This window comes from Somniosus microcephalus, chromosome 9 (genome assembly GCF_052327205.1).
Source record: "Somniosus microcephalus isolate GS21.2 chromosome 9, FLI_Smic_1.0, whole genome shotgun sequence".
Lineage (NCBI taxonomy): Eukaryota > Metazoa > Chordata > Chondrichthyes > Squaliformes > Somniosidae > Somniosus > Somniosus microcephalus.
The window spans coordinates 108,191,908-108,209,379 of record NC_140995.1 but is presented as its reverse complement, the minus strand read 5'-3'; the positions used below and the strand labels follow the sequence as shown (position 1 = coordinate 108,209,379).

The 17,472-nt window shown below is 46.9% G+C and overlaps 1 protein-coding gene across 4 annotated transcripts in view; it reads right to left on the bottom strand.

Annotated features, from left to right (window-relative positions):
• mpv17 (mitochondrial inner membrane protein MPV17) overlaps window positions 1-17,472 on the bottom strand; it is a 122,165-nt gene that overhangs the window by 19,961 nt on the left and 84,732 nt on the right. For 3 of the 4 annotated variants that reach the window (XM_085996971.1, XM_085996973.1, XM_085996972.1), the window contains exon 6: window positions 1,564-1,596. In XM_085996971.1, the coding sequence (XP_085853097.1) occupies window positions 1,564-1,596 (33 nt within the window). Of the gene's footprint in view, window positions 1-1,563; window positions 1,597-11,501; window positions 12,336-17,472 lie in introns of those variants that run through there. The other variant, XM_085996974.1, reaches the window with a different exon arrangement.

The following is a 17,472-nucleotide window of genomic DNA, read 5'->3' as shown; positions in this document are numbered from 1 at the left end:
TGTTAGATCTGGTTCTGGGAAATGGAGGAGAAGTAAGCAACCTGTAGATAGGCGAATACTTGGGAAATAATGGCCATCACCTAATAAAATTCATGTTAAAAATAAACAAAAGAAACAATAAAGGTGTTGAACTGGAACTTAGCTAATTTCAGTTGGATGAAAGGTGACCAGATGATACAAAAACAGAAAACGCGGGAAACACTCAGCAGGTCAGGCAGTATCTATCGAGAGAATGCAAGTCAACCTTTCTGGTGCTGAACTCTTCAACAACAACTACTTATATTTATGCAGCACCTTTAACGTAGTAAAACGTCCCACGGCACTTCACAGGAGCATTGTCAAACCGAGCCACATAAGGAGATATTGGGGCAGGTGACCAAAAGCTTGGTCAAAGCGGTAGGTTTTAAGGAATGTCTTAAAGGAGGAAAGAGGGGTAGAGGTGGAGAGATTTAGGCAGGGAATTCCAGAGCTTAGGGCCTATGTTGGAGCGATTAAAATCAGGGATGCACAAGAGGCCAGAATTGGAGGTGCGCAGATATCTCAGAGAGCTGTAGGAGATTACAGAGAGAAGGGCAAAGCCACGGAGGGATTTGAAAACAAGGATGAGAATTTTTAAATCGAAGCATTGCTTAACCGGAAGCCAATGTAGGTCAGCAAGCACAGGGATGATTGGTGAATGGGACTTGGTGCGAATTAGGACACGGGCAGCAGAGTTTTGGATGACCTCACGTTTATGGAGGGTAGAATGTGGGAGGCCAGCCAGGAGTGCGTTGCTATAGTCAAGTCTAGTGGTAAAAAAGGCATGGATGAGGATATCAGCAGATGAGCTGAGGCAGGGGCGGAGTCGGGTTATGTTATGGAGATGGAACAGGCAGTCTTAGAGATGGCGCAAATGTGGTCGGAAGCTCATCTCGCGGTCAAATATGACACCGAAGTTACGAAGAGTCTGGTTCAGCCTCAGACAGTTGCCAGGGAGAGGGGTAGTGTCGGTGGCTAGGGAACGGAGTTTGTGGTGGGGATTGAAAACAATGCCTTCGGTCTTCGAATATTTAGTTGGAGGAAATGTCTGCTCATCCAGTACTGCATGTCGGACAAGCAGTCTGACAATTTAGAGACAGTGGAGGGGTCGAGAGAGGGGATGAGGAGATAAGAGATGGGTGCCATCATGTGGAACCTGATGCTTGTTTTCAGATGTTGCCGAGGGGCAGCATGTAGATGTAGAAGGGGGCCAAGGATAGATCCTTCTTCAAAACAAAGATATTACAGGAGATTTAGGCTTGCTATCAAGGCATCTTTCTATGGTTAGGCTGATGTTTATGGCTGGGAAATTGTTGTTATGACACATATTGGACACAAGTATCTTATTATGGCTAGATGCAGAGGTTAAAAAGAACCTCCATGCTTAGCACTAAGTCCAGAATCACTCAGATACTCAATGATCTACCCTGAGCCGCTTTTCTTTTTATCATTTCCAAGTGGGAATGTTGTGAGCTACATTGCTGAGCTGACAATACCACTGCTTAAATACTCAAGAGAATAATATAAATGGATGCTATTACTTACAAAGTAGTTTGATTTCAATGTACTTTTATAATCCTGAAAAAAAAGAGAAAAAATTAATATAGTCCAAGTCTTCTGATAAGATTGCAGATTAAATCTTAGTTACTATAACTCAATCATTAAACTGTGCAAACCTTTGGGTATAGTCTTAAAAGACAAACATATAAATAAAAGTCCTTAAATTGTACACTTGAGGCACATATGAAATGAAAGCAAAAATACATTTAGTTGAACGTTAATGCTAACTTAGTATCTCTCTTAACAAGTGGAATATAAGTTGCTGTCAAAAAATTAATTAGCCATACACGTACACACTTGTGTTACGAAAATCTATGAGAACGAGCAGTAACAATTGGTTTTTGAACTGCTGTGTCAGCCATGGGTTAGTGGAAGCACTCTCAGTCATGGGTTCATGCCCCACTCCAGAGACCTGAACACATAATCTAGGCTGAAATTTCAGTGCAGTACGGAGGGAAAGTTGCACTGTTGGAGGTGCCATCATGCTGTAATTGCACTCTTATTCCCCCACTTCTAACCCTGCTTCACCTGAACAATACTCGGGTGATCAACTAGTACATTATTAAAAGTCTTTTATGTGCAGACATCCTGATGTCAAGAGATTGAAATTGCCTATGTAAACATTTATTATAGAAATTTCCAACGCAAGCATTTAGCTGTCACCCTGTAGTTGCAGGCTTCCCCATTCCTGTCTCCCAGCTCCCTTGTTCTTTGGCCTCCACAGCCTCTGGTCCTGTTCCTTGGCTCACCCCTCAGCCTCTGGCCCCGTTCCTTGGCTCACTCTGCAGCCTCTGGCCCTGTTCCTTAGCTCACTCTGCAGCCTCTGGCCCCGTTCCTTGGCTCACTCTGCAGCCTCTGGCCCTGTTCCTTAGCTCACTCGCCAGCCTCTGGCATTGTTCCTTGGCTCACTCCGCAGCCTCTGGCCCTATTCCTTGGCTCACTCCGCAGCCTCTAGCCCCGTTCCTTGGCTCACTCGCCAGCCTCTGGCCCCGTTCCTTGGCTCACTCGCCAGCCTCTGGCCCTGTTCCTTGGCTCACTCTGCAGCCTCTGGCCCCGTTCCTTGGCTCACTCGCCAGCCTCTGGCCCTGTTCCTTGGCTCACTCGCCAGCCTCTGGCCCTGTTCCTTGGCTCACTCTGCAGCCTCTGGCCCCGTTCCTTGGCTCACTCGCCAGCCTCTGGCCCTGTTCCTTGGCTCACTCGCCAGCCTCTGGCCCTGTTCCTTGGCTCACTCCGCAGCCTCTGGCCCTGTTCCTTGGCTCACTCCGCAGCCTCTGGCCCTGTTCCTTGGCTCACTCCGCAGCCTCTGGCCCTGTTCCTTGGCTCACTCCGCAGCCTCTGGCCCTGTTCCTTGGCTCACTCGCCAGCCTCTGGCCCTATTCCTTGGCTCACTCCGCAGCCTCTGGCCCCGTTCCTTGGCTCACTCCGCAGCCTCTGGCCCCGTTCCTTGGCTCACTCCGCAGCCTCTGGCCCCGTTCCTTGGCTCACTCCGCAGCCTCTGGCCCTGCTCCTTGGCTCACTCCGCAGCCTCTGGCCCTGTTCCTTGGCTCACTCCGCAGCCTCTGGTCCTGTTCCTTGGCTCACTCCGCAGCCTCTGGCCCTGCTCCTTGGCTCACTCCGCAGCCTCTGGCCCTGTTCCTTGGCTCACTCCACAGCCTCTGGCCCTGTTCCTTGGCTCACTCGCCAGCCTCTGGCCCTGTTCCTTGGCTCACTCCGCAGCCTCTGGCCCCGTTCCTTGGCTCACTCCGCAGCCTCTGGCCCTGTTCCTTGGCTCACTCCGCAGCCTCTGGCCCTGCTCCTTGGCTCACTCCGCAGCCTCTGGCCCTGTTCCTTGGCTCACTCCGCAGCCTCTGGCCCTGCTCCTTGGCTCACTCCGCAGCCTCTGGCCCTGTTCCTTGGCTCACTCTGCAGCCTCTGGCCCTGCTCCTTGGCTCACTCCGCAGCCTCTGGCCCTGTTCCTTGGCTCACTCCGCAGCCTCTGGCCCTGTTCCTTGGCTCACTCTGCAGCCTCTGGCCCCGTTCCTTGGCTCACTCCGCAGCCTCTGGCCCTGTTCCTTGGCTCACTCGCCAGCCTCTGGCCCTGTTCCTTGGCTCACTCTGCAGCCTCTGGCCCCGTTCCTTGGCTCACTCCGCAGCCTCTGGTACCAGGCTACCTATATCTTCCTTCCCTCCCATTTTATCATGTTCAGCTTTGGTCCTGTGTATTATTCAGCCATTTGCAACCACCTTCTGTGCCCTGCAATCTCTTGGTCATCTCTTCCACCAGTCGTGGCCTTCTCCTGTGCACCACTGAGTTGTTCACAGCCCCTTCGGCCCTGCAATTTCTCAATCTTCTCCTTTCACCATATTCTATTCTCCTCCAGCTTCATCATTTTCAGTGGTACGAGGCCTTTTTCTTCCTTACCCTCTTACTATTTCATTTAAACATTTTAAAACCCCTTGCCTTTCCCCTTCATCTATCTATTTCCTTCCCCAACTACTTTTTATTAAAATGAAGTACAGAACACAAAAACATATCAGGGAACACTGACACACAAAAAGTGATAAAATACAGACAAAAACAAATTCATCACCCACATTTTCCTTTTCATTTAGGAAGCCAGCACAATGGATAAGCCCACACCTGACAAAGACTAACACTTATTGGCCTGTCAAGAGATATGTTTTGAGTATTGCTGAAAGGAATTCGACCTCATCCCTACCTTCCTCTATGGACAATCTAACAAAGGTCAGTGACTACTGACGTGAAAGAAGGGCTCAAATGTAATGTGATATCAGAAGATAGCATGAACACTGGGAAGCACGTGGAAGAGGCATTGGACAATGAGGTTTGTCAAAAATGTTAAAACAAGGAGCTGGCATTGACCAGAAGCATAGGATATGTCAACCAGAACTGCATCAATCGGAAAATGGAAGTACTGCTAATGCAGACGTACAAAATTATAATGATTTTTAAACTGCATGGATTTTTTAAAAAGACTATCACCATAAACAGCCTTTTATTCTTGGTATGTAAAGGTGACAAGTTGTGGACAATGAAAGAAAAATACTAGGGATTTAGTTCACAATGGGTTTTTACACACAACAGACTGAAGGAAAATCACCTAACCAAAAATGGCAGCAAACAGCATCAATTTCTTAGAAACAGCATTCCTAGTTGACTTTGCTCCTGTGAAATGATGGCAACATGTTGTTTGTTTGTGGAGCTTGAACAAATCATAGAATCATACAGCACAGAAGGAGGCAATTTGTTCCATTGTGCCTGTGCCGGCTCTTTGATAGAGCTATCCAGTTAGTCCCACTCCCCTGGCTCTTCCCCATAGCAAATTTTTCCTTATCGAGTATATATCCAATCCAATGAGTATATATCCAATACCCTTTTGAAATGGAAAAATGAATTTTGCCTTAGATATATCGATAATACATAACTTTTAAATTATACCTGCACACACTTCCCACCAACTTTATTCATTCCAAATTCTTATGTTCACATTTATAAATGGAAAGTATCTTATAAATTCTACTTAATCAGCTACCATGAGTCTGGTTGTGGAGATGCATTGAATATTACACGGTACAACACGGCCATTGATATAAAACAACGTATCCTCCAACTCACTATGAACAATGCCATGGAGCATCTGCTAGTATTAAAAAGACAAACTCCTCAGTTTAAGTGCAACTGTGTTTTGAGACGGCTTATCTTTTAGCACCAAATTAGCTGACTACCCAAGATATTCTGTCCAGCTTGCCATCAAATTGCAGCTTGCTAACCTAAAAGACATGGAAAAACAGGCACATACAAGACTAGAAAAGACCTTTTCGATCCATCTGGTCGCTCCAGAATTCTAAAACAGAATACACAATTCACTACTTATATCCTTCAATTGATTTTCTCACCAAATATTTGTCCAGTTCCCTCTTAAAATTGCAGTGTCTCAGTTAATAACATTTACAAGACACTAAAATGAAACACAAACTGATGGACTCCGATAAATAAAAGGTGTTACAAAAAGGAGGTAAAATGTAACTAACAAGAAGCCAGGGTTGCTGATGCACTGAACTGCCATTGCTGGCCATAAAATCTTCATAAACGCTCTCAGACTCTAAATGTGGCAGCAATATATATTTACACACCATCACCTAGATGGATTTCAGATCAAAGGTAAAATACTGGAATTTATGGAAGTGCACAAAATGTATCATCCCATGGAGGACCAACAATCTTGCAACTGAAATTTCCAAACATGGTGATGAAACGCAAGAGAATGCAGGAATAATATGTAGACTGGGCTCAGTCCGTTACTTGTGTCCCTAACTGAAATTTTATTCTTTTCATCTGTGTCGCATTAAAATTTTCTTGGTTCCAAAATTGGTATGCTAGCCACACTGACACACTTGAGAGTCCCAATTTCTCCATTTAGTACCGACTGGTAATGACCTGATAAATCCCGTTCCTGAATCGTTACCTCATTTACTGCAAATTCAGAAAAGGAAATGCAATTAAAGATTCACGTAGGAAAGCTGTAACAACACTGTGCCATCCATACAACACTTTCACATACATGCAGCAAAGGTCTTAACATAGACCTGTAACAAGCAAACCAATTAGGATTGCAAAGCTAACTGGCAGTAACAAGGCCATGTTAAAAAAAACATAGCGGTATTTCCGAGAGGTCTCAGTAGGTTCATGTCCTCTATAAAACGTGGCAAGTTATAGACAGTTATTTAAAACAATAAAGGAAAGAATTGCTTTTTTTGTTTTATTTATTTTGTGTCAGTGTATTTCTCCCTCTTCCTCTACCTGCTTAACTGTCTTTCTTACCTATTTGCTGTTATGTATTACCCTAATTCCCCGCCCCCCCCTCTGTCTTTCAGATTAGACATTGAACCTCTTCAGGTGGATATAAAAGATCCCGTGGCACTTTTTCGAAGAAGAGCAGGGAGTTCTCCTGGTGTCCTGGCCAACATTCATCCGTCAACCGACATCACCAAAAACAGGCTCATCAGCCATTAAAATCCCATTGGTGTTTGAGACTATGCTGTGTGTCAATTGACTGCCACATCTGCCTACAGTGACTACACTTCAAAACTTAACTCATTGACTGGGAAGCATTTTGGGACATTGAGGATGTAAAAGGCGCTATATAAATACAAATCTTTTTCACTGTTTTTCTGATTTCACTTGTGTGAACAAAAACAGCTTACGATAATCAGTGGTAGCCAGACCGAAAAGAAAAACACTGAGCAGTAGACAGATCAAGTTTCACTCACCAGGGTAAAATTTTGTCTCCAGCTCTATGATTTTCCATTCATTTAGCTTACTATGAACCAAAATTTAATAAAAACCTGTAAAGATTCCCCGATAGAGTAATGGGTGAAAGCACTGCCTAGCTGGAGCACAAACCCACACAGACCAGGATATCCCAGGTTTGGCTCAGTCTTTTCCAACTTAGTTAATCTCAAACCAAGAGATTCTGCTTCCCTGGACTAAAGACGAGAAAAAACAGCTAGGGTTCCTAACTCCTGATATTATCCAGTGAACACCCTGCTGGAAAGTGCACGTGTGGATATCGAGTGAGGATAGTGATGCGCTATCAATTACTCAAAAGACTGAGGTTAAGCGAGTAACTAACAGGCTTTTACTAACAAGAGAATGAAGGTGTGCCTCGAGTGGTCGACCAGTCCAGAATACAGAGGGACTGTGGAGCAGTCACCTTTATACCTGGACTCGTGGGAGGAGTCAGCCGAGGCATGTACAGACATGTACACAGTGGAATACAAACACCCACACAGGCAGGTATAACAGTGGTTTACCACATTCACCCCTTGTTTAAAAATGAGTCCGGCGGGGTGAAGTGTATTAAAAGTTTGTGTATTGGAGTCTCTCCGGAGGTCTTGTCTGCCGCTGTGATCGATGTGGCGACGGCAGGGGTAGTGAAGCTTCCGGCGTCGAGTCCCGCGTAGGCTGGGGCACTGGTGTGTAGTCCTCGTGGGTGTCGAGCGGGTCGCGGGGCCCAGGCGTGCCGTCTACTGGGGTTGGATATTGGATCGTGGGGGGGGGGCGGGGGGGGTGGTGGTAGTGGGTTACTGGGGCCCCCGAGGGTGCGAGGTCTCGTATGGAGACTGTGTCCTCCCGCCCGTCCGGGTACGCAATGTAAGCATACTGGGGGTTGGCGTGGAGGAGGTCGACCCTCTCGACCAGGGGGTCCGTTTTATGGGTCCTCACGTGTCTTCTCAGCAGGACCGGCCCTGGGGACGTCAGCCATGGCGGTAGCGATGTCCCTGATGTGGACTTCCTTGGGAAGACAAACATTTTCTCATGAGGGGTGGCGTTAGTGGCAGTGCAGAGCAGTGACCGAATAGAGTGGAGCGCATCGGGGAGCACATCCTGCCAGCGGGAGGTCGGAAGGCCCCTAGACTTTAAGGCTAGCAGGGCGGCCTTCCAAACTGTCGCATTCTCTCTTTCCACCTGTCTGTTCCCCCGGGGGTTGTAACTGGTGGTCCTGCTTGTGGCAATACCCCTAGCGAGCAGGTACTGGCGGAGTTCGTCGCTCATAACCGATGAGCCCCGGTCGCTATGGATATAGCTGGGGAAACAGAACAGGGTGAAGAGGTCGTTCAGACATTTAATGACCGTGGCACTGGTCATGTCCGGGCAGGGGATGGCGAACGGGAAACGGGAGTACTCATCAATAATGTTGAGGAAGTACACATTGCGGTCGGAGGAGGGGAGAGGCCCTTTAAAATCAACGCTCAGGCGCTCGAAGGGGCGAGTGGCTTTTATCAGGTGAGCCCTGTCTGGTCTATAAAAGTGCGGTTTGCACTCAGCGCAGACTTGGCAGTTCCTGGTCATGGTCCTGACCTCCTCAATGGAGTAAGGCAGGTTGCGGGCCTTGATGAAGTGGAAGAACCTGGTGACCCCCGGGTGGCAGAGGTCATTGTGGAGGGCCCGCAGTCTATCGATCTGCGCGCTGGCACAGGTGCCACGCGATAGAGCATCCGGGGGTTCATTGAGCTTCCCGGGCCGGTACAAGATCTCGTAATTGTAGGTGGAAAGTTCGATTCTCCACCTCAAGATCTTGTCGTTTTTGATTTTGCCCCTCTGCTTGTTGTTAAACATAAAAGCAACTGAACGCTGGTCAGTGAGCAGGGTAAATCGTTTTCCGGCCAGGTAGTGCCTCCAATGACGCACAGCCTCCACAATAGCCTGGGCCTCCTTCTCAACAGCGGAGTGTCTGGTCTCCGGGCCCTGGAGGGTTCGTGAAAAGAAGGCCACGGGTCTCCCCGCCTGATTAAGGGTAGCGGCCAGGGCAAAGTCGGACGCGTCGCTTTCCACCTGGAAAGGGATGGATTCGTCCACTGCGTGCATGGTGGCTTTGGCAATGTCTTCCTTGATACGGTGGAAGGCTAAGCGGGCCTCTGCCGTCAAGGGAAAAGAGGTGGACTTGATCAGCGGATGGGCCTTGTCCGCATAGTAGGGGACCCACTGGGCGTAATAGGAGAAAAACCCTAGGCACCTCTTCAGGGCCTTGAGGCAGTGGGAGTTCCATAAGGGGACGCATCCGGTCGGGGTCGGGACCGATGACGCCGTGTTCCACAACACAGCCAAGGATGGCGAGGCGGGTTGTGCGGAATATGCACTTCTCCTTGTTATACGTCAGGTTCAGGAGTTGGGCGGTGCAGAGGAATTTTTCGAGGTTTGCGTCGTGGTCCTGCAAGTCATGGCCGCAGATGGTCACATTGTCCAGATATGGGAAAGTGGCCTGCAACGCATTTTGATCGACCATCCGGTCAATCTCCCTTTGGAAGACGGAGACCCCGTTGGTGACGCCAAAGGGAACCCTAAGGAAGTGGTAGAGGCGGCCGTTTGCCTCAAAGGCAGTATACTGGCGGTCCTCAGGGCGGATAGGGAGCTGGTGGTACGCTGATTTCAGGTCAATGGTCGAGAAGACGCGGTACTGCGCGATCTGGTTGACCATATCAGCTATGCGGGGGAGTGGGTAAGCGTCCAGCAGGGTGTAGCGATTTATTGTCTGGCTGTAGTCGATGACCAGGCGCTGCTTCTCTCCGGTCTTAACGACCACAACCTGGGCTCGCCAGGGGCTCGTGCTGCCCTCAATAATCCCCTCCTTCAGGAGCCGCTCCACTTCGGTTTTAATGAAAACCCTGTCCCCGGCACTGTATCGCCTGCTCTTTGTGGCGATGGGCTTACAGTCGGGGGTGAGGTTAGCAAACAGTGGGGGGGGGGGTGACTCCGAGTGTGGAGAGGTTGCACCTGGTGCGCGGCGGGCAGTTTGGAAGCTGCTGGCTGCGGACTGTGAGTGGGGGGAGGGGTCCACCGTACGCCATCGTAACACTTTTAAGGTGGCACTGAAAATCTAACCCCAGTAGAACGGCAGCGCAGAGGTGGGGCAGGACCAGAAGTTTAAAATTATCGTACACAGTCCCGTCTACTAAGAGTGTCACCACGCAGTAGCCGCCGATGTCCGCCGACTGGGACTCGGAGGCCATAGAAATCCGCTGGTGCGCAGGCAGGACTGGGAGAGAGCAACGCCGCACCGTGTCGGGGTGGATGAAGCTCTCCGTGCTCCCAGAGTCAAAAAGGCAGGTTGTTTCGTGACCATTTACCTTAATGTCCATTGTGGACCGGGCCAGTTGGTGTGGTCTCGCTTGGTCCAGCGTAACGGAGGCCAGCGTAGGGGTCGGTGTGTCGCTGCGGGTATCACATGAGGCGGTGTTGGGGGCCTGCTGCGTCCCGGCTGGCGTCCAAGATGGCGGCGTCCATGATCCCCATGTGGCTGGAGGCATCCAAAATGGCTGCTGTTCCGGTGGTTCGCACATGGCTGGGGAGGCCCAAGATGGCGGCCCGCACACGGCGCTGCTGGGGTTCGGGGTGGCTTTGGCCCTGCAGACGCTGGCGTAGTGTCCTTTCTTCCCGCAGCCCGAGCAGATCGCATTTTTCGCCGGGCAGCGCGCTCTGGGGTGTTTGGCCTGGCCACAGAAGTAGCATTTCTGGCCTTGGGACACTGCTGCGGTAGTTGGGCCGTTGCTGGGATGTGGCTGGGGTGGCACGGCGCTATGAGACGGTCCTACCGTGTCCCAGGCTGTCGTTCCCCGCGGCGTCCACGGTGCAGAGGAGTAGGCATCCATGCCCCGGTAGGCTGCGTCCAATGATAGTGCGAGTTCAGAGGCCTTGTTGAGGTCACTCTGCTCCAACAGTCGCTGTCGGGTGTAATTGGACCTGGGGCCCGCTACAAAAGCGTCCCGGATAAGTTCCTCTGTGTACACGGCGGCCTTTACATCCTTACAACCACAGGCCCGGCCAAGCACAGACAGTGCCTGAAGGTATTCCTCGGTCGATTCCCCAGGTTGTTGTTTACGACTCCCCAGGAGGTGCCTGGCGTACACCTCGTTCACTGGGCGCGTGTACTGGTCCTTGAGGAGCTTGAGAGCAGCCATGTACGAGGTCGCGTCCTGGATGACCGAGTACGCTCGGTGGTTCACTTTGGAGGTCAGGACATCCAGTTTGTCCTCATCCGATTTGACCGTTGCAGCGGAGGCGATCAGGAATCTTTCAAAGCACCTAAGCCAGTGAGCAAACTTGGTGGATGCGTCCGCCTCCCGATGGTCTAAGTCCAGGCATGCTGGTGTGAGGATCTTCTCCATTATAAAAAAATCTTGTTAATAAAATTGATGCGCTATCAATTACTCAAAAGACTGAGGTTAAGCGAGTAACTAACAGGCTTTTATTAACAAGAGAATGAAGGTGTGCCTCGAGTGGTCGACCAGTCCAGAATACAGAGGGACTGTGGAGCAGTCACCTTTATACCTGGACTCGTGGGAGGAGTCAGCCGAGGCATGTAGAAACACCCACACAGGCAGGTATAACAGTGGTTTACCACAGATAGTTCCAGCTCGGATGTGATATACTCCACAGTCACAAAGCCTCCCTCCACTCTCTGTCGAAACCAACAACTGAAAGGAAACCAGTTGGCTAAGGTACTGTGTGCTGCCATTACCCATGGAACCGTAACTAAACCCAAATTGCTGCTTCTGCCAGAGGGGGACAGAAAATCAGAGGCGGAAAAGAAATATCCAGCAGCATTTACACATGCATTCTGCTCTAATCATCACAATGGTTTTCTATTCGGAAAATTTAATGAAATATATAGAAGCATTTGAAACTTTTAAAATACGTGCCACCAAATTTTGATCAGCTCTGTCTTGCAAGATTGGAATGCTTCCTGCTCGCCAAATTTTACATTCTTCAGATATTATCCATTTCTACACAACTGTGGTAATGTTTTGCACTTGTATTCATTGTACATTTTACAAGAAACAAAGTGACCCACGTGTCTTGAAATAGCACCAAATGCAATCTTTGTATTTTGTTTTAAAGAGGGCAGGTACAAAACAGCAATATAAAAAGCATGTCATTGCAAAATTGTATAAAAATCTCTTCAAAAAAATTTAATATAAAAAGGAAGAACTTTTGATTGATGTTCACATCCTGAATACGTAATGTACTATATTTCTTCATTGTTATTTTTACACAGGCATAAAAGTAACACACAATGTGTTAAACTCTTGTACGTGAAGTTTGTCAGATGGAAGTTCTATCCTGTCATTGACAATCTTCAACACAAACACATAGCCTACAAATTCTACTTTTCAGTCCGCAGTAGTTTCTTCTGTTGTTTATAGGTTATATATCCAGGATTATCAGTATTTCTATGATGAGCGTATGTGGGGAGAATCTGTCAAATAGAAACTGATGCTTTAGTTTAATGACAGTTATACACAACTGCAAACAAAACTGTAACTTCTATAACATGAAGAATAACTGTAAACAAAGCTGTAACTTCTATCTATAACATGAAGAATAACTGTAAACAAAACTGTAACTTCTATAACATGAAGAATAACTGTAAAAGAAAAACTAAAAATGTCTCCAGAAGCTAATGTGAACGGGCTTTCAGGGTGTGCACAGCTGCTTCTAAAAAGATACTGGGAGTTAATTTTGAATCAAAACACAAGCCAAGCTGAAAGTGTGTGATCATAAAAGGCAACTTTTAAGATATGCTTTCTATAATGTTGCAAGTACAGTCTTCACTGACAATCAATCCCAACAGAGTAGTCCCATATCTGTACTGGATGAGTTATGCCCACAGGAACCAAAGTATCAAATTACGTTATCAGCTCAAGGATGAAGTCCTTTATAGACTGCCAGATAATCTCCGGTTTGGGATATTTATCTGCCTCCTATTCTGCCCATAGACCTTGCAGGCTAACCAAGACAATTAATCACCCTTCGTGAGGAGTCCAGTGTTTCTCTCCGAAATCGATACCAATGCCGTCAAATTTCCATCTAAAGTAGTCTGTCCTTTCCTGGAAAAATAAACCAATATAAAGCTTTTTCCCTCTCGCTTTAGAACTGTAATCATTAGGATCAGATCCAAAGGTGCTTGAATCCTTGAACTGTTTCAGTAATTAAATAGCAAAATCTACTCAAAGTCAGCAAAGAGTAACACTGATTTGCCTCGTCAATAAATGTCACAGCATGAACATTAAGCATTGCTCAGCATGACTGTCACAATTGCCTGGCAACTTTCCAATGCTGGTATGTCAAAGTAATGTTTTGGAGATTTATGGGGAACAAATTCTCTGATGTACATTGTTGTTAAGAACAAATCTGTTAATATTAATTACTATACTTCTTTTCATTCACCCCCAAAAAATTAACAAATTTCAAGAACTGCATCTGAAACCCATAGATATCTGCTAAGAGCAGCCAGAATTGACAGTGCTTTGAAGGGTTGTTAACTAATTAATCCAAATCAGTTATAATAATATGGACAAACTGGGGGGTAATTTTTAAATATGCTGAGGCTAAAGAACTGGGCGTAGTGGATCAGCTATTTATTATACACCTCGCCTGATTTTTCTTTCCATTGACGATGTAGGTAAAAAGAGGGAGGAGGTCCTACAAGCTGAATTTAGGGAGTTAGGAGCTAAATTGAAAAGTAGGACCTCAAAGGTAGTAATCTCTGGATTGCTACCAGTGCCACGAGCTAATAAGTTTAGAGAGATAAAGATAGATAAGCTAAATACGTGGCTTGAGCAGTGGTGCAAGGGAGAGGGATTTAAATTCTTGAGGCATTGGAACCAGTTCTTGGGGAGGAGTGACCTGTACCAAGGGGACGGTCTACACCTGAACTGTGAGGGAGCCGATGTCCTCGGGGTAATATTTTCTAGGGCGGTTCGGGAGGATTTAAACTAATTTGGCAGGGGGATGGGAACCTAGGTAGTGGAAAAGAGGGAAGTCATATGAAGTTAGAAATAGATGGTAGAAAGGTGAGAAGCAATAAGCAAAGGAGAGAAACACAAAGGGCCAAACTAATTCATAATGAGAGTGTGAAAAAAGCAAGCCTGAAGGCTTTGTATCTTAATGCTAGAAGCATTAGGAACAAGGTGGATGAATTAGTTGTGGAAATAGAGGTAAACAAGTATGATTTGATTGGGATTACAGAAACGTGGCTGCAGGGTGGGCAAGGCTGGGAACTTAACATCCAGGGATATACAATATTTAGGAAGGATCGGCAAAAAGGTAGGGGAGGTGGGGTAGCATTGCTGGTAAAGGAGGGGATTAATGCAATGGAAAGGAAGGATATTAACTCGGATGAAACGGAATCTGTATGGGTAGAAATGAGAAATAGCAAGGGGAGGAAAACGTTAGTGGGTGTGATATATAGGCCTCCAAATAGTAATATGGAGGTGAGGGAAGGCATAAAAAGGGAAATTAGAGAAGCGTGCGATAAGAGCACAGCTGTCATCATGGGTGACTTTAATTTACATATTGATTGGACTACCCAAATTAGTAAAAATTCTGAGGAGGAGGAATTCCTGGAATGTTTTCGGGACGGTTATCTGGACCAATATGTCGAGGAGCCGACTCGAGATCAGGCCATTTTAGACTGGGTATTGTGCAATGAGAAGGGACTTATCAGCAATCTTCTTGTACGAGGCCCCTTGGGTCAGAGCGATCATAATATGATCGAGCTCTCAGTCGAGATGGAGAGTGAGGAAATTGAATCAGAGACTAAGGTCCAGAACTTAAATAAAGGGAATTACGAGGGTATGAGACGGGAATTGGGTAAGATTGATTGGGTGGTGTTTCTGGGGGGATTGACAGTGGATAGACAATGGCAAGCATTCAAAGATAGAATGGAAGAATTCCAGAACATGTTTATACCGGTTTGGCATAAAAATAAACCTAAAAAGGTGACTCAACCGTGGATAACGAGGGAAATTAGGGACAGCATAAAATCAAAAAAAAGGGCATATCAACTGGCAAAAAAAAGCACCAGACCGGAAGATTGGGGGCAGTACAGGATACAGCAAAAGAGGACAAAGGGATTAATCAGGAAGGGGAAAATAGAATACGAAAGTAAACTTGCAGCAAACATAAAGACAGACTGCAAAAGCTTTTATCGGTATATCAGGAGGAAAAGACTGGTAAAATCCCAAGTCGGTCCCTTGCAGTCCGATTCGGGAGAATATATAATGGAGAATAAGGAAATGGCAGACCAATTAAACTCATACTTTGGTTCTGTATTCACAAAGGAGGACACAAATAACCTCCCAGGAATATCGACAAACATAGGGACTAATGAGAGGGAGGAGCTGACAGAAATTAGTATCTCTAGGGATATGGTGTTGGGTAAGTTGAGGGGACTGAAGGCCGACAAATCCCCGGGGCCTGATAAACTACATCCTAGGGTACTTAAGGAGGTGGCCCTGGAGATAGCAGATGCTCTAAGGATCATCTTCCGGAACTCCATTGACTCGGGAACAGTACCCGTGGATTGGAGGGTAGCTAATGTTACCCCAATATTTAAAAAGGGGGGTAGAGAGAAAGCAGGGAATTATAGACCAGTAAGCCTTACATCGGTTGTGGGCAAAATGCTAGAGTCCATTATTAAGGATAAAATAGCGGAACACTTGACAAATGGGGAAAGGATCGGACAGAGTCAACATGGATTTACAAAGGGTAAATCGTGTTTGACTAATCTGCTGGAATTTTTTGAGGAAGTAACTGGTAAAATAGATGGGGGAGAGCCAGTGGATGTGGTGTACCTTGACTTCCAGAAAGCCTTCGATAAGGTTCCACACAAAAGATTATCATGCAAAATTAAGGCTCATGGAATTGGGGGCAAAGTATTAACGTGGATAGAGAACTGGCTGGCGGATAGAAAACAGAGAGTTGGAATAAACGGCTCGTTTTCGGAGTGGCAGGCAGTGACCAGCGGGGTGCCGCAAGGATCTGTCCTGGGACCCCAGCTGTTCACAATATATATAAATGATCTGGATCAGGGAATTGGATGCAATATTTCCAAATTCGCTGACGACACTAAACTAGGAGGAGGGGTGGGCTCTGATGAGGATGTCAGGAGGCTACAGTGCGATTTGGACAGGTTGGGGGAATGGGCGGATACGTGGCAGATGCACTATAATGTGGATAAATGCGAGGTTATCCACTTTGGGGGTAAAAACAGGAGGGTGGATTATTATCTAAATGGCAATAGATTGGGAGATGGGGAAGTGCAGAGGGACCTGGGTGTTCTTGTGCACCAGTCACTGAAGGAGAGCATGCAGGTGCAACAGGCGATTAAGAAGGCAAATGGTATGTTGGCCTTCATATCAAGGGGGTTCGAGTATAGGAATAGGGATACCTTACTACAGCTGTACAAGGTGCTGGTGAGACCGCATCTGGAGTATTGTGTACAGTTTTGGTCACCCCATCTGCGGAAGGATGTTCTTGCCATGGAAAGAGTGCAGCGGCGATTCACCAGGCTGATACCTGGAATGGCGGGAATGACCTACGAGGAGAGATTGAATAGTTTGGGCTTGTACTCACTGGAGTTTAGAAGATTGAGAGGGGATCTCATCGAAACATATAAAATTATGGCAGGCCTGGACAGGCTGAATTCAGAGAGAATGTTTCCAATGGCAGGGGAGCACAGAACCAGGGGCCACAGTCTAAAAATAGCAGGCAAATCATTTAAAACAGAGATGAGGAAGAATTTCTTCACTCAAAGAGTGGTGAGCCTGTGGAATTCCCTGCCACAGAGGGCTGTGAAGGCTAATTCAATAAATATTTTCAAGAGAGAATTGGATATATTTCTGAAGGCTAAGGGGATTAAGGGTTACGGAGAAAAGGCGGGGACGGGGTACTGAACTGGTAAGATCAGCTATGATCTCAGACGAAGATCAGCCATGATCTCATTGAATGGCGGAGCAGGCTCGCAGGGCCGAATGGCCTACTCCTGTTCCTATCTCTATGTTTCAACGTGTCAATGGGCAGGGTGTATTGCGGGCGGTCGATCTGGTATCGCCGGCTTTCTGCTACTGCCAAAGTTGAAAGTTACCCTGCCCCCCGCCGCCAGCTCAGATTTCAGAGTAAATGAGGCTAAATAGGCATTCTTATTTTTCTGATTTACTACACATCTCGATTTCTATCTTATTGTGAAAGATGCTCTTATATGAAAGATAGCCAAGCAGAGGTAGTATTTGCAAGATAGATAACAATAATGATGAGCTACTGGTATTTTCAATCTAAATTACTCCCCCAGAGAGACTCTAAATTAAGCATATTAAAATTTCCAGCCCTGATGAAATTAACCATTTTGTTAGTCAAAAATTACTCCACTGAAAACCTCTCATATTGGGTCTCCTGGCTGGTAAAGATATGCTCAGACACATACCCAATGGTTCCTTCTGGTTTGTGCTGTTCAAATTCAATTAATATGTTCAACAGCAGCCAGGAGCCTATTTCTTAGCAGGGCTGTAAAATCGATCACAAATGACATTCTGTGTCTGTGACCATGGTGCACT